The sequence below is a fragment of the Orcinus orca genome, chromosome X (genome assembly GCF_937001465.1).
Source record: "Orcinus orca chromosome X, mOrcOrc1.1, whole genome shotgun sequence".
NCBI lineage: Eukaryota > Metazoa > Chordata > Mammalia > Artiodactyla > Delphinidae > Orcinus > Orcinus orca.
Genome location: NC_064580.1, coordinates 34642452 through 34669297, shown reverse-complemented (window position 1 = coordinate 34669297; position 26846 = coordinate 34642452). Strand labels below are relative to the sequence as shown.

At 46.2% G+C, this 26846-nt stretch overlaps 1 protein-coding gene across 3 annotated transcripts in view; it reads left to right on the top strand.

Moving 5' to 3' along the window:
* SRPX (sushi repeat containing protein X-linked) overlaps positions 1-26846 on the top strand; it is a 99846-nt gene that overhangs the window by 42584 nt on the left and 30416 nt on the right. The window contains exons 2-7 of one of the 3 annotated variants that reach the window (XM_004281337.3): positions 1835-1894; positions 7491-7682; positions 9608-9784; positions 21096-21222; positions 24645-24766; positions 25494-25673. In XM_004281337.3, coding sequence (XP_004281385.1) covers positions 1835-1894; positions 7491-7682; positions 9608-9784; positions 21096-21222; positions 24645-24766; positions 25494-25673 — 858 coding nt within the window. The remainder of the gene's footprint in view (positions 1-1834; positions 1895-7490; positions 7683-9607; positions 9785-21095; positions 21223-24644; positions 24767-25493; positions 25674-26846) is intronic. The other 2 variants (XM_004281338.3, XM_033408567.2) reach the window with 2 other exon arrangements.

Genomic DNA, 26846 nt, shown 5'->3' with positions numbered 1-26846 from the left:
GGAGGTGGATGGACCAATATAAGTGTGCTACTAATCAAGTTGCTAATCAAGGTAACCTCTTGAGATCATCTGAACTGTCTGCCTTGCAGGCTCTAATTTAAGTAAAGGCAGTAGTGAGAATGCCTGGTTTGGGGTTTCAATGGGCTTTCCAAAGAAACAACTGAGGGCTTCCCTGGTGGCACAGTGGTTGAGAATCCCCCTGCCAATGCAGGGGACACGGGTTTGAGCCCTGGTCCGGGAAGGTCCCACCTGCCGCGGAGCAACTAAGCCCGTGCTCCACAACTACTGAGCCTGTGCTCTAGAGCCCGTGAGCCACAACTACTGAGCCCATGTGCCACAACTACTGAAGCCCGCACGCCTAGAGCCCATGCTCCGCAACAAGAGAAGCCACCGCAGTGAGAAGCCCGCGCACCACAACAAAGAGTAGCTCCCGCTCGCCTCAACTAGAGAAACCCACGCGCAGCAACAAAGACCCAACACAGCCAAAAATAAAAAAAACAAAGAACTGAGCAAGCCAAAACAAGATGGAGCAATAGTTTAAAAAAAAAAAAAAACAAATGAACAGAAGAGCTGCTTTACTCTGCCAGGGACGCTGCTACCTTGGGGGTGGTGACGCGAACCATCTTTATATCTCCTTTTGACTCATTATAAAGACTTGTCTCATGGTGTAACCAGGAGGGTTCCTCTCTTTAGGCAAACATTTACCACTCTTCAAATGACACCAGAGTTGAGCTTGTGGTCTTGAATCTGTGGTTTAACAATGCATGTAGTTTATTCCTGATGTGCCTGGTGAAGGCAAATGGAGAAAACTCAGAACCCAGAGTATAGAAATCCAGTTTCTGACAGTCGGCCCTGAACTTGTTTGTGTAATAGTCCTCTTAGATGTGTAACAGGGCTTTGGCATGTGAGGACTTGCAATAACCTCGTAAAAGAGAATGTTCTTATCTGTGATGGTTGCGGTCCCTGCTGGTAAATGTGTGATCAAGATGGTGTTAACTCAACAGTCAGTGATCAGACTAGGAAGGCTAGGAGGAAAGAGCTCTAAATGTAAGATTATCGCTTTGAAGTTTGGGGCCTGGTACTGCTTTAAAGATTAAGTATCTACCATTTACTGGAATTCAATATTTAACAGGTTAAAAATGAGTCAGTTCCAACTTCCAAATGAGTTTAAATTTTGAAATTAAGCACAGACTTTCTCTATGAGGCTGTTGTTTTCAAGGGTAGCAAGACTCATCACGCAATTTGACTTTAGCCATGCCTCGGTGAGAGGTTTTGAATAAACAGCCACATCATCAGTTTCAACACTCATTTCCTACAGATATACCAAGACAGCTTTATATTTCTTTGTCATTAAGATAAGACATTTGATTTTCCTCCTTATCCTCCACCCAAGTTCATTTCATACAATGGACTGATTCTCAGGTAACATAAACACCCACTTCTACCAGGTTTTCCTTGATTGCTGGAGAAAGTCTGGGCCGTATCTGAGTTATACACATTTTACTGCATCTCCTCTGGCATGAGATTCATAGCCATCGGCCTCTTCTCAGAGTGAAGTTGACTTTCTTTCAATTCCGAGTCGAGAATTTCAGTTGGCACGTGGTAATTCCAAAACCATTTGAGGCTCATCTTGATTGGCTCTGGTGATCTCAGCCCAGCCAGGTTCACTCTAAGAGGTCCCCTGTCCCTTCACGAATGGCCACAAAAGCTTTTACTCTTGGCTGTGCGTTCTAATAGCCCCTCTTGCATGGACTGTGCCAAAGCAGTGCTTCAAAAATATTCGTCCGTATCATGTGGCTTTTCTTGCTGCAGTTTCTGTTCTTTTTTATTGTAGGATCTGGAGACTCACCACTAGAAGACGATGAAGTCGCGTATTCACACGCTAGATATAAAGGTGAATGCTTTGCTTATGTGCTAATGAAGACCTGCTGATGCCAGGAGGACTTTCCTTTTTGCCCTGCAGAGCAGACTATAATAAAGTGACCAGACAACACATTTTAAGTTCTAATTACCTGTCGAGAAAACAAAATGTTTTAAAATTAATATGCATACGCTCCCATTTGAAAGAAAATACAGAAAAACAAATGAAAGAAAACAAAAAGCATTTGGAAATCTCTGAAGTGCTGTCCTTCAGCACCCCAGTGGTCATTTTATTCTCATCAGTTTCTTTACTGTCCTTACTTCTGCAAAGCCAAGCTCTAGCTGATTAAAGTGAAAATCAAGCCATGAGTTCTACCTGATTCATACATTACAGCCAGAATCATCCAGAGTAAACCATCCAAGGTCAAATCTGGACCCAGTGCTGCTAATGTACTGAGATGAATGAGGAATGAGAAAACTTGATTTTCATAAGCTCATTTCATTGTGCTCTTTCTGAGTCTGGCTTGGCTCCTGAAATGATGAGTAAAGTGTGTTGCCCAATGAAACTTTAATGATAAAGAACTCCACCTCTACACATTTCCAGCAATCCACCCCCTCCAGCAGGTATAAAAAGCCTAAACAAGAACCTTCTATGCAGGCTCAGGTAAGTATGTCCATAAATATTTTCTAATGGTGAGTCGTTTCTCTGAAGCTTTGGGAGCCCTGAGAAAAGTGAGGGTAAATTTAGATGATTTCTCTCTGAATTCAGTTCCTTTTACAGTTGAGAAATAATTTGAAGACCATTGATTAATAAAGTTCTATTGTGGCATTTTGCCCAGGAAATGTATCCGCGTTCCGGCAGGAGGACACTCCCCTGCTCTGTCGTGATATGTCTGAGTTATAAGAGAATCAGGGTAGTACTGGTCAGCCTTTGGTTGGAGAGAGTCCTTCAGTTGTTTTCCACACAAGTGAACAACCTTGCTAATATAATGACTGGTGTCTATGTCCAGGTGTTTCCCACCATGTTCCACGCTTGCTTATGACCTGTGAATACAGATACTCATTCCTATCCACAGCTCCTATATTACTGCCTCAGGAATTAACCAATCCAGCAAAGCACAAACTTGTTAATTAGATGTTTGGGGTAAGGTGGTATTCTGATTCCTAACACTTTTTTTTTAACGTCTTTATTGGAGTATAATTGCTTTACAACGGCGTGTTAGTTTCTGCTTTATAACAAAGTGAATCAGCTATACGTATACATACCTAACACTTCTTAATTGAGAGTTTTGAAAAATCTTTTTCTTTCGAGTCCCTTATTGAAAAATCTTCCTAAAACACACGCGTGCACGTGTGACGCTTCACATGTCCAAGAGGGGTTATATAGTGCCCTCAGATTATTGTTCTCAATGTTCATCCTCGCTTCGCAGCACTGCAAGTGTGGAAGGTAAACCAGATGTAGGAAAATATGTGCCTGGCCTAGAGCTTACCCGGAATGTTTAAGAATAAATACTTCTTAGGAAATTGTTTTCATTGTCATTTTTTTTTAGTTTTAAAACTTAGAGGCAAACCATTGTCCGTTGGGATATTAGTTCCAGATCCTTAGGCCCCTATACAGTGTCTGGCACATACTCAGTAAATGTTTTTTTGAATTAAATTGATAATTTATAAAATTTATCAAAGAAAAAAGAAAGTGAAGTGTAACCAACATTTAATGTGGCAAGCATTGCTTTTGATTCTTTTACTTGGAATGCCATCCTGTCTTCACACTAATTGAGGGAAGGAGGAAGGAGCGTAGAGATATGTTATTATTTACAGATGAAGGAACCGCAGAGTAGAGAGGGGAGGTGACTTGCGCAGACTCACACAGCTAGCAAACGTTATGTTTGAGTCTGAAATCCAGATGTTTTAGCTCAACATTTAGAGTTCACTAGTAGCTCCTTGGTCTGCTACGTGACACTGCTTACCCCAGGAGCTCCACAATGGCCCAGGGAGATGAAAAATTTTTCCTGAATAATCGATTTAGATGTCTCCCTAAATAAACCCTGTCTTAATTAAAGCAGCATAAGAGCTTCCTTTCTCTAAATCTCTATGTTAAATGTTTCGCTAATTCACTTTTAACTCATGCTATTTGCATGCACTTCAAATTCAAGTCACTCACTGAATTTTTAATTCTTATCACTGCAGGGCTGTTAAAATGTCAAAATATCTTCCAAAGGTTTGTCTTGGAAAGTAATCCAAAAGAAATTCCTTTTGCAAATAAATAAAAACAAGATTTTTTCCCCCCACATGTTGACAACAGCACAGCTCTTGGATGCGTAGGCAGCTCCGCTGGAAGGATTTGAAGACTCAAAATAGCTGAGTAAAAAAAGTCTGCTAATTGCATGGTTGTACTGAAATATGCGAATTTGTAATATATGTATATGCAGGTCATTCTCTAATGGACCTGCTGCCTTAAATATTTGTCCTGGGCACATTTGTGGAAAAGACAACCATAATGTGTGTGTGCTAAGAATCGCAGGTCTACTGCCTCATATTAGTTTACTCTAAAATCGTGCCCCTCGGGCTTCCCTGGTGGCACAGTGGTTAAGAATCCGCCTGCCAATGCTGGGGACACAGGTTCGAGCCCTGGTCCAGGAAGATCCCACATGCCGCAGAGCAACTAAGCCCGTGCACCACAACTACTGAGCCTGTGCTCTAGAGCCCGCAAGCCACAACTGCTGAGCCTGTGTGCCACAACTACTGAAGCCCACGCACCTAGAGCCCGTGCTCCGCAACAAGAGAAGCCACCACACTGAGAAGCCTGCGCACCCCAACGAAGACCCAACGCAGCCAAAAATAAATAAATTTAAAAATGAAAAAATAAAATCGTGCCCCTCCTAAACTCACGCCAAAGTCCAGAAGCTGGAGGATGTGTTTTCAACATTTGAGCGAAAAACAAGTAGAGAATTGGACGCTCTTCCAGTTTGTACATCTGTGGAATTGTGATCAGGACCCAGAATGTAAAGAGGATTTGCCTTTAGCTGAAAGGTTTACAAGAGACTATCCAAAGTTATCAGTCAGAAGAAGGATTAAGGAAGTAGGCATGGGTGTGAGAGGGGTAGGAGATCAGAGACGAATAAGAATTTGAATCATACAACTTCAAAGCTAGATGGGACCTTTTTTATTTTGACATTTTAGCACCTATATAAATATAAAATTTAATCAGAATAAAAATAACCATTGTAGATGGGACTTTGAAAATAATCTCATCCATTCCTCTCTTGTATAGACTATGAATGTGGGTCCCTGAAAATTTTTTTGAATTGTCCAGGTTACTAGGAGATGATAGATAACATCTGCCCAGGCCTCTTGACTCTGCCCAGTATCCACCATACTCCGCTAGCTCACTGTTTTCATTGTCTCCCTCTGGGTCTCCCATATTCATTCTCACCTCATCACCCTTCTGCCCTCTCCAATGGGGATTTCATTTTCTCTCTCTGGAGCCCAGTTCTCAATCAAGGATTTCACAGTTTGGCCTGTGAGATGGTGACAAAAGGGTAGTGAAGGGGACCAGTTGGCAAGAGAAGAAGAGGCTAGAGCTGGGGAAGCACAGAAGCCTTGCAGTCCAGCAGGGGAATAGGGCAGACAGGGAAACTAAGAGGAAGTGAGGCAGTGGGGAAGTTAGGAGGAAGGGGCGGGGGAGAGGACAAAGACAAAGAGGTCAGGCGACAGATGACTTTTAAGATTTAACACCGTGAGGGCTTCCCTGGTGGCGCAGTGGTTAAGAATCCACCTGCCAATGCAGGGGACACAGGTTCGAGCCCTGGTCCGGGAAGATCCCACATGCCTGGAGCAACTAAGCCCGTGCGCCACAACTACTGAGCCTGTGCTCTAGAGCCCGTGAGCCACAACTACTGAAACCCGCGAGCCACAACTACTGAAGCCCGTGCGCCTAGAGCCCATGCTCCGCAACAAGAGAAACCACCGCAATGAGAAGCCCGCGCACCGCAACGAAGAGTAGCCCCCGCTTGCCACAACTAGAGAAAGCCCGCGTGTAGCAACGAAGACCCAATGCAGCCAAAAATAAATAAATAAATTTTAAAAAATTCTTTTATACTTAGAGGAAAATAATGGAGATATGTATGCTGTTTTGTACTTTACTTCAGGGTCCAGATTTTTTCTCATTTAAAAATGTTAGCATATACAGACTAGATGTATAAACCCAAGAGGAAGGAAACTTTGTTCAAGGAAGGCCTGGAGGCCTAGCGTAAGCTCTTGCAAGACTGCATCCAAGAGATCAAACTTAATCAGCTGTAGGCTAAGCGTGGGGCATCACTTCTCCCCAGAAAGTCCAGGAAATACTGCTTGAGTCCCGACGGTAGCACCCACTTGAAGCTGTCTGCAAAACATTATATGATGAAAATATTAGGCAAAGGAGATGTCAAAGCACATAAGTAAAAAAAAAAAAAAAAAAAAAAACAGTCCACGCACGAGACCTGGACAGAACTGTTGGTTTTCATGGCTGAGAAGCAGCCAGAAACACATCATCAGAAGAGAATTCCTGGCAAAGTCAAACAGGGGATTTCCTCCTTCTTGGCCACATGATGGCACACGAACTTCACTCACTGTCAGCTCAGGTGCTGGGGTGGAGGGAGAAGCTGGCAGCCCTAGGGAGGGGGCTCCTGTTCAAGGCGTGGAGAGCCTGACAGGCTTGAGGGAGCCAGTCTCTGGTCCCCATTGACTGTACGGTGGCCACTGTGGGAGCTTTCGAGGAGCTAGTCTTGCCCTACTAATTTTATGGCCCTCAGCAACACCTTCCAAAGGCCCAGGGGAGAGGTTCTGCTTTAATAGTGTCATCCTAAGCTGTGCTCTGGGCAACTACGAGACCAAAATCAAAACACCCTGGAACTTTGCCATTGGAGAAGGGTGTCATCTCTTACCTCAATGGGGCTTAACTGGGGACATCTGAAAAAGGAGGTCGCTTCCCAATGGGGAGAAATTGTTCTGTGACGTTAAGCCCAAATTATATCCTGTGGCAAAACCCTGGAAATTGTTGCTTCGTTCACATTGATTAGGATCGTATTAAATGCTTTTACAGTGAATATGATACAAACTTGGAAAAAAATCTAAATTAACCAATTATTGACTCCCCCGCCACTCTGTATGGATGGCTGGGGTTAAGGTTCACAATGGTAACAGTTGCTCTCAAGGGAATTACGTATCTAGTTAAGGGAAATATTCAAAAGAACAAGCATTCATTGAACGTTCACTATGTGCTAGACGCTTGTTATGCATTGTTTTTTCAGTCCTTGTAAGAGGACTTGTAAGAGTCCTATGACATAGGTAGAGGTATTGACTCAGAGAGGTTAAGTAACTTGTCCAAGATCACACAGCTACTAATGGAGGAACCTGGACCCATATTCGTATATGTCTGACGCCTACTCCCATGATCATAACCTCCCCACCCAGAGACAACTTAAAAGACATGGGGGGGGGGAAGGGTGGGGAGAAAAAAAAAAAGACATGGGGCACTATTTGGAGGTCCAAAATCTGGAATCCAGCCAGCCAGGGGCTTCGAGAATGAAGAGACACATTTTCTGAAGATGTCACTTGCTAGTTCTCCTCTCCTTTGTTTCTGCTACCTGTAGATACCCCGTGGTGCTCCCCCATCAAGGTGAAGTACGGGGATGTGTACTGCAGGGCCCCTCAGGGAGGATACTACAAAACAGCCCTGGGAACCAGGTGTGACATTCGCTGCCAGAAGGGCTACGAGCTGCATGGCTCTTCCCAGCTGATCTGCCAGTCAAACAGACGGTGGTCGGACAAGGTCATCTGCAAGCGTGAGTAGCCCGGCCCCATGTTGGGGCCTCGGGGCCATTCGGGGCCAAAGTTCTTTTACTCTGAGATCAGGGATTTTTACTGAATGCTTTGTGGTCTTTGATGAGAAAAACTCCCCTTGTGAGCAGAAGCCATGCGTTAGTTCCTAAGATATGGCGGAAGTAAGATGACACATTTCAGACAGAGGGGTGCGATCAGCTGTTTGGAAAGGGGGAGAGAACAGAGATCTGTTTAGCAAAGTGCTGGCCCCAGCAAAGGGTTTGGGGATTGAAAAACAAACAAGACACACAGGTAAAGACACACTCTGCCATCAGGGGTCCCACAGAATAGCATTAGAGACAGACGTGTAAAACCGACCATAAGAATGGTGCTCTGCCATGGACTCCTGGTAGTAGACACAAGCGTCCTCCCAAGGAGTGGAACTTAGGGAGGCAAGGAGAGAATTACCGCGGAAGGATGCTGATTCCATGAAAGGCGCTGTGCCTCGGGGGAGAAGGTTGGAAGCACATTTCAGGGGCTGACTTTTAGCTTCCTGGAAAGTCATCTCATTTGGGAAACTGCAAGTGACACAGCATCGTTGAAGTGCATTTTAGATGCCATTGCCATTCAGAAAAGCTATCATGATGGAGCGCCTGCTGTGTGCCAAGCATTTCACATATATGCAATTTTTGCAACAATGCTATTGATATGGGTGCCATTACTTTATTGTTGGGAAACTGAGGTTGGGGTCTGCAGCCGTGTGATCCAGTCTAGGCAGACTACGCCTCTGGGTGACTCTAGTGAACACTTTCAGTGCTTCCCCCATATGTCCCTGGATGCTCTGCTACCAGTTCTGTGTGTCCATCCCCCAGCTTCTGGGCGCTTTGCTCTTAATGACTTGCACCTTCGGTTGATCTTCTACCAAGGAAGAAGAGGCTCTGCGCCTTCAGAGGACTGCTTTCTTCGTTCTGACAGGGAGAGCATTCCCCATGGGCAGCCTGTAGCTGCCCAGTACTGACTGGTAAAGGATTAGGAAAGCCCAGCTGCCCTGCCTGGAGGCAGGGCAGACTCAGGCATCACTCACGCTCCAGATCTTCCCTGCGGAATCAGGCTGAGGCTGACTTTGCCTGAGTTGCTACCTTGCCCGGCTACCTCCCCTCCCCCGTCCTGCTTCCCCCACCCTTCACTGGTCTCCCCTGGGAGCACTTTCTTAATCACTTGCACACAAATCCTGGTCTCAGCGTCTCTTTCTGAGGAGCCCAGCATAAGACCGTGGTTTAGCTGGGATGCCAACCCAAGCCAGTCTGGTGTAAAACTTTGTGTCCCTTCTGTGTGACATGCAACCATTGTTACCAAATGCAAGTTCATGTGCCTGTTGCACAGTGAGGCCAAACAAATCGAAACATCGGAGTTTGGAGCAGAGAAAGGTTATTGCAGGACCAAGCAAGGAGAACGAGTGGCTCGAGCCCAAACCCACCGCCCCACCAACTCCTTGAAAGGGTTCAGCACAGCATTTTTAAAGGCCAGGTGAGGGAGGGGTGTTGCAGGGTCCACAATTCAGCTTGTACACAATTCTCTGATTGGCTGACGGTGAGGAAACGGAGGTTAACATTCTAGGCGCCAGAAGGTCTGGGGGCTACGTGCTCATGATCATCAAGTAGTTAATTTCTTCCATTTGGTGGTGGTTTTAGCATCTGAAAAACTCAGGGAATATGCATCAGATGCTATTATCTGGGTCTTCAGAGACGAGCTACAGCAGAGGGTATGGGGGAGGGGTCTGCCCCGGGAAGGGCCCATAGGGTCCCGCTCGGTTACACTATCTATCATTTCTCTACTTCTATCAGTTATATTTCAATTAACTTCACCCTATGCTTTCAGAGCTTCCGGACTCTGAAACTCCATGAACAAAATCTAAGTAATACTGAATCTCTGGTTTTCTCTTTCTCAGAAAAGCGATGTCCTACCCTTGCCATGCCAGCAAATGGAGGGTTTAAGTGCGTCGACGGTGCCTACTTTAACTCCCGGTGTGAGTACTATTGCTCGCCAGGATACACATTGAAAGGGGAGCAGACAGTCACGTGTATGGACAACAAGGCGTGGAGTGGCCGACCAGCCTCCTGTGTTGGTAAGAGAATATCGCCAGCCCTCAGGAGGCGCCTGCTTTGGGAGGAGCAGGGGGTGTCCGTACAGTGGATTTTTAAGGAAGCATCTATGTCCCGAATGTAAAGCATAAGCACCCCGTTTTGCTTTCAGTGGTTCTCTTCATCCCTATTTCTCTGGCTCAGCGCAGACCTAGCCTCAGTCTCTACGCTAGAGTTGACTTCACGGCTCATGGCTTTCCTCTGACTTTTGTCTCTCTCTTGGATTGCCGTTGAGGCAGCTGGAGGCTGGCAGAGGTACGGGGTAATCCCGCTGCTTTAGTTCAGGGATCTGCCCTGTAGCACTGAGCAGAGTTTTTGACATTGGCCGGACATTCCCGCAGAGAGCATCTCTGTGTCTTTCAGCTGGCACACGTAGTTCCATTGTCATCGACTCCGGTAGTCAGCAAACACTCAGTTTGGAAACTGGAAGGGATTTGGCTATTTTACCTTAGTCTGGATTTGTTGGGCAAATAGTAGTTCTTAGTTCTTTTTTTTTTTAACATCTTTATTGGGGTACAATTGCTTTACAATGGTGTGTCAGTTTCTGCTCTACAACGAAGTGAATCAGTTATACATATACACATGTTCCCATATCTCTTCCCTCTTGCGTCTCCCTCCCTCCCACCCTCCCTATCCCACCCCTCTAGGTGGTCCCAAAGCACCGAGCTGATCTCCCTGTGCTATGCGGCTGCTTCCCACTAGCTGTCTACCTTACGTTTCGTAGTGTATATATGTTCTTAGTTGTGGTTCGGGGAGCTGGAAATCTTTACAAATGCAGATTCATGGCTCCACCCCAGACCTGCTGAATCAGAAACTCTGGGGATGGGCCCCAGCACTTGGTGCTTTCATGAGCCTCGCAGGGCATTTCAAAGTGCTTTAAGAGAGAGCCGCTGATCTGAGGCAGTGCTTCTCCAACTTGGGAATCACCTGGGAAACTTGGTAAAAATGCAGCTTCTGATTCAGTAGATCTGGGGTGTAGCCTGGGATTCTCTAGGGCAAGGTTTCTGAATCTTGGAACAATGGACATTTGGGGTCAGATAATTATTCGTCCTGGGGTCCCGTCTTTTGTACTCCAGGATGCTTAGCAGAGCCGTGGCTTTTACCCATTAGATGCCAGTAACATCTCCCCCCAACTCCCACTTGTGACAACCAAAAATGTCAGACGTTGTCAAATGTCCCCTGGAGAGAGGAGAGGAAGGAGAAAAATCACTCCCCCCAACTCCTTGAGAATCACCCATCTAGGGGCAGTGGGTCCCTTCTCCCCACCCCCGCCCCTGCTACTTATTAGAATCACCTGAGTATCTTTTCGAACCTAGCCATGGCTTGGTCCAACCCTAGAGATTCTGATTCAAATAGTCTGATGTGGGACAGCTGGAGGAGGTGAGGGGCATTCTAAAAGCTTCCCAGGTGGTTTTCATATGCAGCCAGGCTCCAGGACCATTGTCTGAGAGCAGTGGATCTCAGAGTATGGTCCCCTGATCAGAAACATCAACATCAGAAATGCAGATTTCCGGACATGCAGGATTGCTGGATTCTGATGCTCTAAAGGTTGAGAACCTGCCTTAGAAGATCAAATTTGGGAAGAACTTTAGTACCTTTTTACTCAAAATAGTGCCCAGCAGTTTCAGCACCAGCAGGAAGCCTGTTGGAAATGGAGAATCTTGGGACCCATCCGAAGCTGGCAGGTCAAAATCCATATTTTAAGAAGATCCCCAGGGGATTCCTATGTCCTTTAAACGTTGGGGCAGACTGCTCTGGGACAGTGGTTTTCAACTTTGGCTGCCATTTAAATCTGAATATCTGGGGCCCTGGTATTTTTCCAAAACTCCCCCAAGTAGTTGAAAACCGCTGTCCCAGGAGACTGTTTACTCATAAAGCGTTAGAGCTGCCAGGACCCACCGCAGCAGAACATTCTAGTCCAATCCCCCGTCTACGGATGAGGCCTGAGAGGTCACCTGACTGGCTTGATGTTGTATAGAGCCAAGCCTATGTCTCCAGGCTTTCAGGCTCAAAGTCCCTGGATCCGGAGACAGCTCTGGCACTGAGGTGCCGAGGCAGCTGGCCGCAGGAGCCTGGCTCCTACCCTGCTTGGGTCTGCCCATCCTCCAGAGAGTCCTTCAGCTCAGTCTGCCCGTGTGCTTTACCCCAAGGACTCCTTCCTGACTGCTCAGAGCCTGGAGCAGATACTTCAGGAATGAGACTGAAACTGGATGCTACCCTCTGGGGGCAGTTGTACACCAACTCCTCTGGCCTTGGTCCCCAGGGTGTGTTCATGATGGTACCACTGTCCACTGTATCCCCTGGCAGCATCAGCCGTTCTTACTCTGCAGTTATGTGGTTAATGAGCTATAGCCAGGGGACCTGGCCAAGATATTCTTGCAGGAAGGGGGACCCCTTCCAGGGCCCGAGCGTGGGCTCTTGTCTAACACCCGGAAATGAGTTGTACGAGGAGATACACGTGCTGACAAAGCAGAAGAATTTATTGGGAAGGGGCGCCTGGGAGGAGAGCAGGAGGGTAAAGGAACCCAGGAGAACGGCTCTGCCACGTGGCTCGCAGTCTCAGGTTTCATGGTGGTGATGTTAGCTTTCTGGGTTGTCTCTGGCCAATCATCTTGCTCGTGCTTGGTCTGACTCAGGGTCCTGCCTGGTGGCGCACGCATCTCTCAGCCAAGATGGATTCCAGCGTGAGGGTTTCTGGGAGGTTAGGGCAGGACATATCGTCTCCTCCCTCCTCCTTTCAGCCCCTCCCGAATTCTTCCAGGTTAGTTGTTTTTTTTTTTTTTTGGCTGCGTTTGGGTCTTTGTTGCTGCGCGTGGGCTTTCTCTAGTTGTGGCAAGCGGGGCTACTCTTCGTTGTGGTGTGCAGGCTTCTCATTGTGGTGGCTTCTCTTGTTGTGGAGCACGGGCTCTAGGCTCGAGGGCTTCAGTAGTTGTGGCACGTGGGCTCAGTAGTTGTGGCTCCTGAGCTCTAGAGCGCAGGCTCAGTAGTTGTGGTGCACGGGCTTCATTGCTCGGCGGCATGCGGGATCTTCCCGGACCAGGGCTTGAACCCACGTCCCCTACGTTGGCAGATGGATTCCTAACCACTGTACCACCAGGGAAGTACCCAGTTTAGTTTTACAAACATACTATGGGCTGGCATGTCTTGTCCTCCCTCCTTTTGGCCCCTCCCGAATTCGCCCAGTTAGTTTTCAGCAGCAGCGCTGCGTTCTTTGTCGGGACCTCCTGCTGTGAGACAACCCAGGCAAGCGGTTGTCATCGTGCCTGGCCAAGGCAGGCAGTTTTGGTCAATGGTTCCCTACCAATGCGAGCAAAAACCTTCTACATCAGAGTCACAGCCTGGACCTTACCTTGTATCCATCTGACAAGAGCACCAGGTCCAAATAATTACTCAGATAACCGACTCAGATTTATTCTGAGCTTCTCTTTTTCTAGGATTTAGGTAGGAGTTTGAATTGATCCGTAACTGGGAAGACAAACTATTCTAGGTATTTCCAGCAGAGGAGAATTTAATAAGGGGCATTGGTTACAAAAACATAGGAAGAGCTGGAGGAGCAAAAGAGAAAAAATATTGTTACAAGGGATTAGTTACAGCAGAAACCCATAGCAACCGAGGGCTAGGGGAGCAAAAGTGGCCTGGTAGTGTTACCCCAAATCCAGAAGCTCACGCTGATGTTGACATGTCTGTACCTGACACCATCATGGATGAGAATGAAGCCAGGGGCCCAGGAAGCCCTCACTGAAGCCCCCACCAGAAGCATAAGGGCTTCCATCTTCTTCCTGCCTTCTATTCTCATGAGAGTGCCTTCCATTGGCAAACCTAGCTGGTACCCAGCCGGCAGAAGGAGTCCAAGAAATGTCATTTCGTGACTTTTAGCACAGGCAGTAAAAGGGAGATGCTAGAAAAACTGAGCACCAACAGAATCTTCGGCACAGCAACCATTTGCTGAGGTCTTAGACGTCTCCCTGTGAATCGCTGTACTTCTCGGCAAGGAGAAGAACGCAGAGCAGCCCCGCTCAGCCAGTGCGGGTAGGATAGCGCCCAGGCTGTGAGCTCTGGACACGCTCCTTTGGAAGGACATGACTTCAGGCCAGATGTTCAGGTCAGAAGAGCCCGTCGCAGATGTTGCTTTCACTCTCTCCCCTATGACTTGGTATGTGCAAGCTAGCTCTTCAAAACAAGCCCTCCCCCCCATTTTGGACTCTCTCTTTCCTCACATTGGAAGGGCCAGAGGTGATGGGATGGGAGGAGATACACATCTTCATGCTGAGCAAGCTTTGGCAGAATCTTCTAGGGATCACACTGTTCAGATGTCCAGATTGTGTGCAACAGTGGAAAGAAAATGCTGATTATTCTCAAAAAGCAACAAGCATGTCTTAAGCCAGACCAGATGGGCCTGGAAACTTCCCAGAGGGAGAGAGAAAGAACTAAGAAATGAACCCCAGTTTCAGGGCATTTATCTTAGAGCGGGCCAGGGCAAGGTTCAGGCATCTTTGGGGGAAGGGGAATTTGTGCGCGCAGTGAGGGGGGTGGGTAATGGTGAAAAGGGGACCCGTGAACCACAAGAGAGCAATGAGCTCCCAGGAAAAGGAGAGAAACGGACAAAGCAAGCAGGCAATTCTTTCTTAGATTTTGTGACAGATAAGCTGGAGCTTTTCCCCGGTGAATTTTACTGCAGGGCTGTCATGGATACTTTTGGCTTTAAATGTATTATTAAATTCGTTTAATGACTTTGTTTGTGTGTTGGCAAGGCTCAGGGGTCCTTGAGCACAGCTCAGAGCCTCAGCCTAGTTTAGGAGCTGACACATGGTGGCCGAGCATTTCCCAGATTTCCACACAGCCTTGAACAGTGCCTCTGGGCCAGAGCTGTACTGAGTGCTGAGGAAATCGTCTCAGTTCTCCTCCAGATCTGGAGGGAAGAGAGAACACTGGGCTTCCTTTTCACTCTGAGGTGGTGGTCTTTTCACTTTTCACTCTGTGGTCTGGCTAATTTGAAAGGACCGCAAGTTAAAACTCATTCTCTTAGGCAGCCCACACTCTGGCAGTGGGCTCAAATCCATGGTTATTTCAGAAACAGATATAGATAGAAATCAGTCAGTGTGGGAGAAACAACATACTGCAAATTGCAGGAGGGTAAAATATTTAGAGAGCCGCAACTTCCATTGATATAAAAAAAAGTAAACCATAGAATGTAATAACTATTGTTTGGGGGGATGTTTTTTTTCTTTTTTCCATTTTTAGTTCATTTCGTTTACATTGGCATTTAGATAGAACAATGGACAGTTAGAATTACAAGGCCCCATCTAGAGACCAGATTTTGAGTAGACGCACGATTTCTCCTTTAGACCAACAGTTTTTCCTAGGCCAAAAGAGAAAGAGACCAAAATTCAAGTAAGTTTAAAATCCATGGGCAATGAAAACCGAGCAGGTATCTTTGGACATGCAGGGAGCCCCATTTCGTTTTTTTAACAGAGGTCCACATACAGACCAACTTGGTTTTTGGAATTACTCTTTGCTTGTTTTATATTTCCTACAGAATAGAATAGTTGGAGAGTTAACACAAATGGAAGTCTGGAATAAAAAAAAATCTGTGATTTTAGATATGAAAATTGATGGAATACGTTTCTGGCCTCCCAATCATCTGACAGCTGGGTTGACCCAATGACCCACAAGGAAGTTTGCTGGGCTGAATGGTATTATTTCCCGAGATTCAGTTGAGGATACAGATATCATGGGGCTAAGAATAAATGTGTCAGTGCGTTGTTGTAGATGCTCTTAACTCATATCGAATTTTTCCTGGGTTGACAAATACACATTTTCTTGCAAACTTTCAGGAAGCTAGTTTCAGCTTTGCAACAAGTTGCAATTTTTAGTTTGGTATCTTGCTTCTGGTGATAGTGACTTCTAATTGTGGAGTTCTTTGCTTCTCTTCTAGACTCTTCTGTCCATTGGGGAAAGTTTTCTAATACCTCATGGTGCCAAAGAAATGGAACCACATTCCAGAGACATCCGCAAGGATTACACTCTAGCTGGGGGAGGCAAGCAATGGGGCAAGTTTTCCGTGTCCAGGTTTGTTCTGCCTCTGCCCTTTCTTCCTGTGCCCCAGGAAATGACCGCCTCCTTCCTCCATCACCAACCTGCCAAAATTCCCCATCCAAACAACCGTGAAGAATACCATGGTTGTTTGAAACCACTAAGTTTTGTGTGGTCAGTTGTTGGGTTGGGGAATTTCGGCAGGGCTCAGTGGCTCACCTCTGTTCCACATAGTAATGGCTGAAGTGCCTGATTGGGGCTGGAGGATCCAAGTTGGCTTCACTCCCATGTCTGGCATCTCACTCAGAGGCGGCTGTACTGGCTGGCATTTGACTGAGTCTCTTTCTCTCTCCCTTCATAATTTCTCAGTTTCTCCACATGGCCTGTCCAGTCAGATAGTTGGACTTCCTTAGATGGCAGCTGGCTTCTGAGATAGTGAACAGCCGAAGGTGCTAGACTCTTTAAGGGCCTATACCTGGGACTGGCGTAGGGTCACTTTCCCTGCATTCTATTAGTCAAAGCAAGTCACAAGCCTGGCACAGATTCAGAGGGAGGGGAAACAGACTCCACCTCTTGCTAGGAGGAGCTGCATGTATATAAGGGGATTATGGGTGGCCATCTTTGCAGGAAATTCACCAGAGTATCCTTTGTTAGAAATCAGAGCTTAGAAATCATTAGTGAAATACATCTTGGAAGATGCCATACCAAATTTGAAAAACAAAAAGGTGTGATTGCTTGTATCCCAGTTCACGTACTGTTAACAAGGCCAAAGTCATAATGCCTTAAACAAGATAGAAGTTCTGTTCTCGTATAAATGTTTGTCCGGGGCAGCGTCCTAGACCCAAACTCCTTCTCATTTGTCCTTCCATCCTCAACTTGCAGCTTTCATCCCACAGTCGAAGATGCTGTCCCGGCTCCCCACCCCATGGACATTCAAACCAGGGTGGAAGCGGGGGTAGCCACACATACTTTTTGAAAAGCCCATCACTTCTTCTGACAACCCACTGGTGGAAGCCATCCCATGGCCACACCTAACTTCAGACAAGCCTGGGAAATATAGTCTTTATTCTGGAGGGCCACAGGCCCGGGGAAACTTCTTTTGTGCTAAAAAAAGAAGGGGGATGGGAGAGCAGGTGAACACATCGACTGTACAGATTGAGAAGAAGTTGGTGTAAAAGATCAAGGGAGAAAAGAAGGGAGAAAAAGATTAGTTAAAAAGCCAGTTGGTGTAAATCAACTATACTTCAATAAAATAAAATTTAAAATTCAACAAAAAATCATATTATATACCGTATAGGTAAAAGTATTTATAGAAACAATTTGCATAAAAATTGAGGTTCTCATTGCAATAATCAGTTGTATTTAATAAAGAAAATGTATAAGATAGTTCCCAAACGTAAATCCAGTTGGAATGAGTTATGGAGGACATCAGAGAGGAAAGGAGCATTAAATGGAGTCTGCTTGCTGTGAGCAGCTGTGATGATCCTTTACATTCTTGAGATAAGAATATCACCTTGGGCTTCCCTGGTGGCGCAGTGGTTGAGAGTCTGCCTGCCGATGCAGGGGACATGGGTTCGTGCCCCAGTCCGGGAAGATCCCATGTGCCGCGGAGCGGCTGGGCCCGTGAGCCATGGCCGCTGAGCCTGCACGTCCTGAGCCTGTGCTCCGCAGCGGGAGAGGCCACAACAGTGAGAAAAAAAAAAAAAAAAGAATATCACCTTGCCTTAGAATGAGGTGGAGGGAGTGAAGAACGCGCATCCCCACCCCAGGTCAGGCAGTCCCAGACACAAGTTACTGTTATGTTCTGAAGCGCCTATTCTTCATACCTCTAACAGTCATGTTCAAATACAGGTCTCCACTGGAAAACATTATTTAAGCAAACATTTTAGGATGCAGTTAATTTATAACCTTAGTTTAAAGGGGTTTTTTCCCTTGTTATCTGTTGGCCAGAACATTGCCCTTTTCACCCTCTTTCTTATTTCCACTACCTACCACCTACCACCTACTTGGTTAGACGTGTTCAATATTCCCAGGTATATAGTTAAGCTTCTCAGATAAACAGTAGTTGATAGAGTGCAGTATATTTGTTTCTGATATTTTTATATGCAGAGAAGAAACTAGAGCACAGAGGAGGGAGACAGTTTGTCAAATGTCTCCAGTGAGTGGGGCAGAGGCCAGGCTTTTCTGTGCAGAGTTGTACAGTTGCCACACAATAACTGGCTCTGGGGGCATCCTGACTCAACAAGGAATCATGATTATGTTTCTATAGTAACTTCATTTATTTCATTCATGGAAATTTATAATAACTTAGAAAAAGCAATGATGGCCATGGCTGTATAATAATAGGCTTCAGTCCTGGAGCATCTGGGGAAGGGCAGGCCAGCTGGTCTCTTGAGCTGAAAGAGAGGCCATGATGCTGGAGGATGCAACAGAGTTCAGTCCTGCTGCCGCTCTTAAAGGATGTAAGGGGAAGCTGGAGCCGGCGACCATGGAAGAATGCGTGTGCAGAGGATGGAGGAAAACGCTAGGTCAGCAGCAGGCAGACATACAGAAGTGTTCGGCTGATTAAAATAATTGAAAAAGATGCGATCATGGCTTAGAATCTCAGACCACAAAGAAATTCCAGAAGAGAGGAGATGCTTCCCAGACTATAAATGGGGATGATAATAACGGTACTTAGTCTAGTAGGTGGTGGCGAGAATTCAATGAAATAATGCAGGGATAGTACTCCGCCTGGGGTGGACAGGTAGGAGGGTTCAGTAAATATTAGCTATTATTTTTAGTGCTTTATTTCTTCTTGTTTCTGGCTTGGAGGAACACCACTTCTGAAAAATTAGGCCAGTTTCAGCAGATCATTGTTAGCTGTCAGAAGCTGGCTTTCAGAAGCTCTGAGACTCTTCACCCAGGTAACCTAATTTGGAGTGCTGTTTGCTCAGTGACAATGTCAAGTTTATAGGGAAAACAACCCAGCCTATCCTCCAGCTGTTTAGTTTACATGACACAGAGGGTAAGAGTATCTCTTCACTCTGACAATGTCACTCCAAGAAAATCTGGTAACACTAAGTAATTTTACAGTGAAATCTATCTCCTCTCCTCAGGCCCTCCCTTTCGGCTTTAAATTTTTAAAAAATAAATATGCCTTCTATTATGAGGTTGCCAACTGTATTTGGCCAGCAGGGGGCAGGTATTGTACACTTGTCTTCCTGATTCACCCAAAGCTGTGAAATGTTCATCTGAATTGTAAAGTATGTCTTCTATTACCTATCATAGTAAAACCAGAAAGGGGGATTATTTTTAAAAACGTATCAACTGAAAATAGACACCTCTAATGTATTTAAAGCAGCTTCCATTGCACCATCACATTTATAAACTTTATCAATTCTAAGAAGCATGTTTCTTTTTCACATTTTACTATCCCTGAAATTAGGATGCATCTCACAATCGATAGTGACTTAGATTCAGTAAAATATGGTAGTTATTCAATTTAGGATTAGTGTATTAGGGCTGTAAATTCACACTCCATTGAAGCATGCCATAGAATGAAAATGAATTTGGATAGCTGAAGATAAAATTGTTTAACAAATTATTCATAATTTCTTACCCTAAATTAAATGAGAAGTTATTGGACAAGACACAGGAGAAAGTATATGAAGACTTTACTTGGTGCATTTAGTCTCTCAAAGATGTTTGTAATTCAGAATCGAATGACATTTCATTTTCATTCAGGCTGTAGTAGCATGTAAATAATTACCAGCTGACATGTAAAGCAATGCAAATCTACATGTCGTTAATTTACTCTGCCCTCTTTAAATACATTCTTTACCTATTCAGAATCATCCAGTAGAATTTGCCAAAGTTTGAATTCCCCCTTCTTCTGATTTCACTTTAGCTATAATAAGATGAAATCTAAGGGAGTAAGAAATTGACATCTCATTTATTTCTAGCCCTCATTATCAATCCATCCTTGATAGTGAGGGGGCAGAAATTCTATTACCAGGTAGGGAAACTATTTGGGGAACTTTGGGAAGTCTTTGGAGGGTCAGAACCAAGGTAAAACTGCTGTCCCGAAATACAAAACCATAGGTGTGGTCCAGTGGCAGTTGGAGGGGAGAGTGGACCCAGACAGATCATTGTTTAAGATATTGAGGAGTATGTTGGGGATAGACATAGCCAGGAGAGAGAGAGCTGGTTCCAGGGGTAAGTGCTCTAATTTGGGCTATAATTCACATTATCATTATTTACATGCCTGGCCTTAATCACTCTGAGCCTCAGTTTCCATATCTGTAAAATGAGAGCATTGGGTAATTCTTTTAAGCCTCCATAGCATTTACTTTTTTTTTAAATAAGTAAATAAATAAATTTATTTATTTTTTGGCTGCGTTGGGTCTTCGTTGCTGTGCACAGGCTTTCTCTAGTTGCGGTGAGCGGGGGCTACTTTTCATGGTGGTGCGTGGGCTTCTCATTGCGGTGGCTTCTCTTGTTGTGGAGCACGGGCTCTAGGCGCGCGGGCTTCAGTAGTTGTGGCGCATGGGCTTAGTTGCTCTGTGGCATGTGGGATCTTCCCCGACTAGGGCTCAAACCCGTGTCTCCTGCATTGGCAGGCGGATTCTTAACCACTGCGCCACCAGGGAAGTCCCTATAGCATTTACTTTTATGTAGCCTGGGGCAGTGTCATTTTATACCTCATGTCATATTTCACATATGGTAACATAATCCCCCAACAGACTGTAGACTCTGAGAAGTACATGGTTCTCTTGCCTTTGTGCCTGCCCAAACCCAGCAGTTGGAATGATGCCTTGGGGAATGCAGGTACTCACTGAAGATTTGTTGCCTTGAATTGAATGGAACTAGATGATACCTAAGGCACCTTTCTCTAGTCTCCTGTGACGCTGTCTTTAAAGCGGGAGGGACTCACAATGGCTGAATGACTTCTAGTTGAGTAATTGCCATATTGCCAAGTCAGCAGGCAAAGTTTGGAAGTCTGGGGAAGAAGTTGCTGTAGCTAATAAATTACCCCACGAGACACCTAGCAAGGCCAGCTGATTGCAGGTTTAGCAATGCACAGGTGAGTACTCAATCTTTAAAACTCAGCAGGCAAGAAGGGGCAAGATGAAGGGAGGGAAGAGAAATACAGAGGGGTGAAGAAACCCTTCAAAAGTGGGGAGCACCTAGACCTTTGGGCATGTCAAATGCTGGGTGTTGAACCCCAGGTTGATGAGATATTCCCTGCTGATGGCGAGAATATTCTGGTTCTGTTTGCAGATATAGAACCTCCTAGAATCAAGTGCCCAAGTGTGAAGGAACGCATTGCGGAACCCAATAAATTGACAGTCCGGGTGTCCTGGGAGACCCCTGAGGGAAGAGACACAGCAGATGGCATTCTCACTGAGTAAGTGCAACTTGGCAACTGGAATGATGCTGCCGCTTTTATGTGAGACATTCACTACCCAGAGTCAGGAAGTGTATCTATGCTGGTCAATTTATGCTTTCAGACTCGGTACAGCACTCTTTCAGCCATTCCTCATTCATTTCTTTAGTTTTCTTCACCGTCCGACATACTATATTTTTCACTTTCGTATTTGTTTATTGCCTGTCTCCACTACAGTATGTTCGCTGCCATATCCCTAATGCCCAGAACCATGCCTAGCACCTAGTTGGTACTTAGTAAATATCTGTTAAAGGAAAGAAAGGAAGTAAGACGACAGGGTGGTGGGAAGAAGGGAGGAGAAGAGACGGAAGGAGGAAGAGGAAGCCAACTGGTAAATTCAGGGATAGACTCACCCCCATTGCCTGCCAGGGGCCCCTCCCCAGACCTTCCTAAGCCACCACCTCGCTGGGAACCTCTGTGTCTCCCAGGTGGAGCCCGATGTTGCCCCCCTTGTGCTCTGTGAGTCTATCCCTTGTGTTTTGGCACCTGCTTCTTTCAAAACATTTGATTTTTATTTTTTAAAACTTGCAACCACATTAAACACTTAAAGAAGCAGCTTAAAAAAAAAAAAAGAGACGGGGGCTTCCCTGGTGGCGCAGTGGTTGAGAGTCCACCTGCCGATGCAGGGGACACAGGTTCGTGTCCCGGTCCGGGAGGATCCCACATGCCGCGGAGCGGCTGGGCCCGTGAGCCATGGCCGCTGAGCCTGCGCGTCCGGCGCGTGTGCTCCGCAACGGGAGAGGCCACAACAGTGAGAGGCCCGCGTACCGCAAAAAAAAGAAAGAAAGAAAGAAAAAAGAGACGGGGTCTTCTGCCTTCTTCCTTTCCCCCATTCTCCAGGACCAACTGCATGAGTAGTTTGAAATACATCCCAAATGTTTTTAAAAATGGGTGGTTCCCTTCGGTGAAGTTCAGCCACATGTTGTTCTAATCTAGCATATGGGCCTGTGCCCCTGCGGCTATTTGCTGGGCCCCCACCTTCCCTGAAGGCCACTACTTCATGTCAGCACGTTCACATTCATGCCTTAAAGTTCACCGTCCTGCTAGACCTCCTTACCGAGTTTCCATCTGTGGGCAAAGAATACCTCTGACTTACCCCCTGGTGAGCCATACAGCAGGGAAAGACTTTCTAGAATCCTGTCAACCCAGGCTGGGCAAGAGGAAATGTTTTAAAGCAATTATTAGCCATAATAGAACATCTTCTACTAGCAAGAGCCTGAGTCTCTCACCCGTAGCAGGACATTTTGTTCCTGCAGCCTGATAATGATCTCCCTGTGCACCATCTAGCTTAGATCATAATTGTTATGTTTCCCCTTGTAACTCCTCAAAGATAAACTTTGAGTATTAAGAAAAGTATTTATTTGTTGTTGTATACACATGTCACAAACCCCTAAGGAGAAACTTTAGGCAATTGGGATGAAAAAATAAATCACAGTTGATAGAATCAGGGATTGGGTTTTAACTATCGTTGAATCTTTTGGGACCCAGCACAATGCCTGGCTAACTCCTAGCCCATAATAGGTTCTTACATTTTTTTCACAACTGTGATCGCTATTGAAATCTGGTACAATAAACACACAATATCAGGTCATCAGATGATTTATCAAACAAGGATATTCATGTCTGTGGGTAACCTGTGTGTTATGGTTAGAAATGTGACTTTTTTTTTTTTTTTTTTGCGGTACGCGGGCCTCTCACTGTTGTGGCCTCTCCCGTCGTGGAGCACAGGTCCGGCTGCGCAGGCTCAGCGGCCATGGCTCACGGGCCCAGCCGCTCCGCGGCATGTGGGATCTTCCCGGACCGGGGCACGAACCCGTGTCCCCTGCATCAGCAGCTGGACTCTCAACCACTGCACCACCAGGGAAGCCCAGAAATGTGACATTTTGAAGGCACGTCTTAGTAGCCCCGACGCCTCTGTTCAGAGCAGCTGTCGGCTTCCTGAGCTCTACAGCTCAGAGCCGGCGGAGGCGTGGAGCAGGACGCTTCCTTGGGCAGAAGGAGGGGTTCAGAGAAGGCCGTCTTGTCCCCTTTTCAGCTCTTGCTTGGCCTCCTTGCTTCTCTGACATTTCTCTTCCCCATGTGTTTTGGAAGCTCCTGTTATATAGTCCCCTTCTAGGAGGGAAGGTTCTAGTGTCAGGCACTGAGACAAGTGCTTCCTATGAGCTCCCTCAGTTACTCCTTATGACTGTTATTTGCGTGTCAGATGAAAGAGTGTCTCCAAGAGGTGAGCAGCCACTCACATTGGAAGTCTGATTCCTTTCAGGTTCATCTGCTTTTAAATTGTGCTTCTTGAGGACCTTAAAGCATCTAAGGTTCAAACTGACGCGTCTCTAATGGTGGGATTTCTGGCACTTTCCTAACACCCCTCACTTCACCCTTTTACAAGTAAACAGCTACCTTGTCCACCTATGTGGAAGGTTCTCCTCAATGGTGACAGTGATAATTTCACATGCCTGTTATTAGCCAATATTTCTCATTATTTCTAAGAAGTATATAGAGAAGGGAAATTATCTATTGAAAAACAAACAAAACCTGGCATTTGATCATGTTGTACCTACTGATGTTCTTATCAGACAACCAAGAAGAAAGATGCAGGAGTCACCCATTCTGTGTGACCTTGGGCAAGTTCCTTGATCTTTTGGTGCCTCAATTTCCTCATCTGTGAAATGGGGATAATAATGCCTACCTCATGGGGTTGTTGTGAGGATTAAATAAACTAATATATGTAAAATGCCTAGAACCATGCCTGACATGTATAAGGTTTATGTACGTGCAAAGAACAATAATAATAATAACTTATTATTAATAATAATAACTTAAGTTATTATTATTATTAGGATCACCAAGGAATCACAGTGAACTTGCCTTTTGCTCAGGAAAGGTCTCCACCCAGATAGAAAAAGCAGAGAAAGTTCTAGCGCCCCCTGCAGGCCCAAATTGCCAATGAGTGCTTGGACTTCCCTCTCAAATGATTTTCCTCACAGAAAATTCCTTCATTCTCCCAACTGGGAGGCAATGCAGGTCCCCCTTGGAACAAAGGAAGGAAGAGTTGGGCCCTGGGTTCTGAGCATCCCCCATCCTCTGTTCTACATTCCAAGGAGAAAAATAAATCTGAACTTCCCAGGAACTGGGGACTTCCATTTTTCTGGTCTCAAACCGCTCTTCCAAAACAGAGTAAAGCTCAGGAAATTCTATTCTTTGAGAATTCAAGTAGTAAAACTGGTCTAATGGCTGTCCCTTGGAGTCTCTGTATCTTGGGCAGAATGGGTACTCAACAAATGCCCGTGATGCCCCTCTTTGATCATTACGCCCATCACGGCCCAGTTGTTGTTAGGCCTACAATGATCATCTTTGGTGTTTCTGATTTTTTTTCCCCCTTTAAGTGTTATCCTAAAAGGCCTACCCCCAGGCTCACATTTTCCAGAAGGAGACCACAAGATCCAATACACAGTGTATGACAGAGCTGAGAACAAGGGCATTTGCAAATTTCGAGTTAAAGTAAGAGGTAAGATGACTGGTTCTTGGCTTTTTTCTCTCTTTATAAGAACAAAGGGAAACAGAGCCTTAAGCAAGAACCCTCTGTGAGTGGCCACTGCCAGAGGGAGACTAGCCAGCTCTGGATTCGCCTCTGATCATGAGGCTAGGGGAAGGGTGCTATCTTAATGCCTGAATTTCACAATTCCGATCCGGATGAGGTCCAGTGCTGGCAGATTGAAGGAGTCCGAGAGAGCAGTGAGTTTGTCTCACGTGAGCCCACAGCTGGCTGTCCCAGAAGAGTATTATTCAATAACTTTTCCACCCCTGGGCTTCGGTGACCAGCTAAAGCCTGTAAGTCCTTCTATTGATATGAACGAGGTTAGGAGAACCCCCCGCCCCAGCTGGGGTCACCAGGAGACCATGTTCTTGGTGTTCTAGAACTCTTGGTCTACCTGAAAAAAAAAGGTTTATTTTATGCCTCAATGGGCAGTTACTTAACTAACCATCCTTCCTCCTTATTCTTCTGAGTTCAACCTCCTCATCTAGAACACAGGGGGCTAAATCAGTTCATCTCAGTGGTCTTGTTAGTATGAACAATGACCATCCCAAGGCCCACCCACTGGCCAGAGAGCTATGCCTGCCCCCATGCCTGCCCCCTCGCTCGTTTTCTGGTGCTTCTGAACCCTCCCCTTCCCTGGTTACTTTGTGGCGGGGAGCTCAGCACTGAGCCCCCTCTGGGCTTGTGTCCCACACAGTCAGACGCTGCGGCAAACTCAACGCCCCAGAGAATGGCTACATGAAGTGCTCCAGCGACGGCGATAATTACGGGGCCACCTGTGAATTCTCCTGCATCGGAGGCTACGAGCTCCAGGGGAGCCCTGCCCGAGTGTGTCAGTCCAACCTGGCCTGGTCTGGCACAGAGCCCACCTGTGCAGGTACGACGGCAGCCCTGTCTCCAGCCAGCAGCAGACCCTGAAGACCCTTTGGCCCAGATTTCCAGTACAGGGAGGAGGGAGGGCTTCGTTCTGTATACCGTGAAAGGTTCGGTGCCAGCCCTCTTCATCGGATGGGTGAAAACAGTCCTCGGATCCCCGGGCAGCCCACCTCACCTGCCCTCCTCCTGTGCCTCTGCCTATCTTCTGATTTCTCGCTCATGTCCTGTAAGGAGGAAGCTGGAGGTGGGAGCCCAGAGCCCATTATGAATCAGCGGCACTATGAATCAGCACAGTCTGTACCCTTGTTCCTCCCTTCTACAAATGTAAGGATCTTTTTTACAAAGCCAGTACACTGCTGCGCACAGATGATAGAATGCCTGCTTTGCAGCACTGGCTGGAAAGTCCCGCAGACCTTGGGCATTTGGAATCTTTCCTCCTAATGTCAAAGGAGGAGGATAATACTTTGCCCACTCCTGGAGTGGTTGTAAGTATTAAATGAGGTCATCTATTCAACAGTGGAACTGAGCGGGGCCTGGCACAGGGTAAACTCTCAATACCTGTCAGTTATTATTGAGGAACACAGATTGGGCTGGGTAGTGATCATAGTGTGAAATTTGGGCTGGCCAGAAAATTCCAGACATGTCTTTTATTTCTATACTTCACTGTTTTCTCGTTTCCTGGTACTTTCTCATCTTTATGCTTTCCCTTTAATCCCAGCCATTCAGAGTTAGCTGAGAGACAGAGACAGAGAGACACAGACACATACGTCAGCTAAATGCCCGAGGCTCTTCAATTTCATACATCAAAGTACAAAGAACATCCCTCTTTCCTTCCCTGTCTCATTTCCTGAGGCAGGAGAGGAATGCCCACCCCCCAGGCCTAGCACAAATACCCACATCCTCATCCCCAGAACCTGTGAATATATTAGGTTACGTAGCAGAAGGCACTGTGAAGATGTAATTAAGTTAAGGATTTTGAGATGGGGAGAAGAGCGTGGATTAACCAGGTGGGCTCAATGCAATCACAAGCGTCCTTATAAGAGGGAGGCAGACGTGCTCTCAGAGTCAGAGAAAACGACGAGGGGAGCGGAGGTCAGAGAGGAGAGAGGCTGCAAGATGCTGTGCTGCTGGCTTTGAAGGTGGGGGAAAGGCTACGAGCCAACAACCTCGCCTT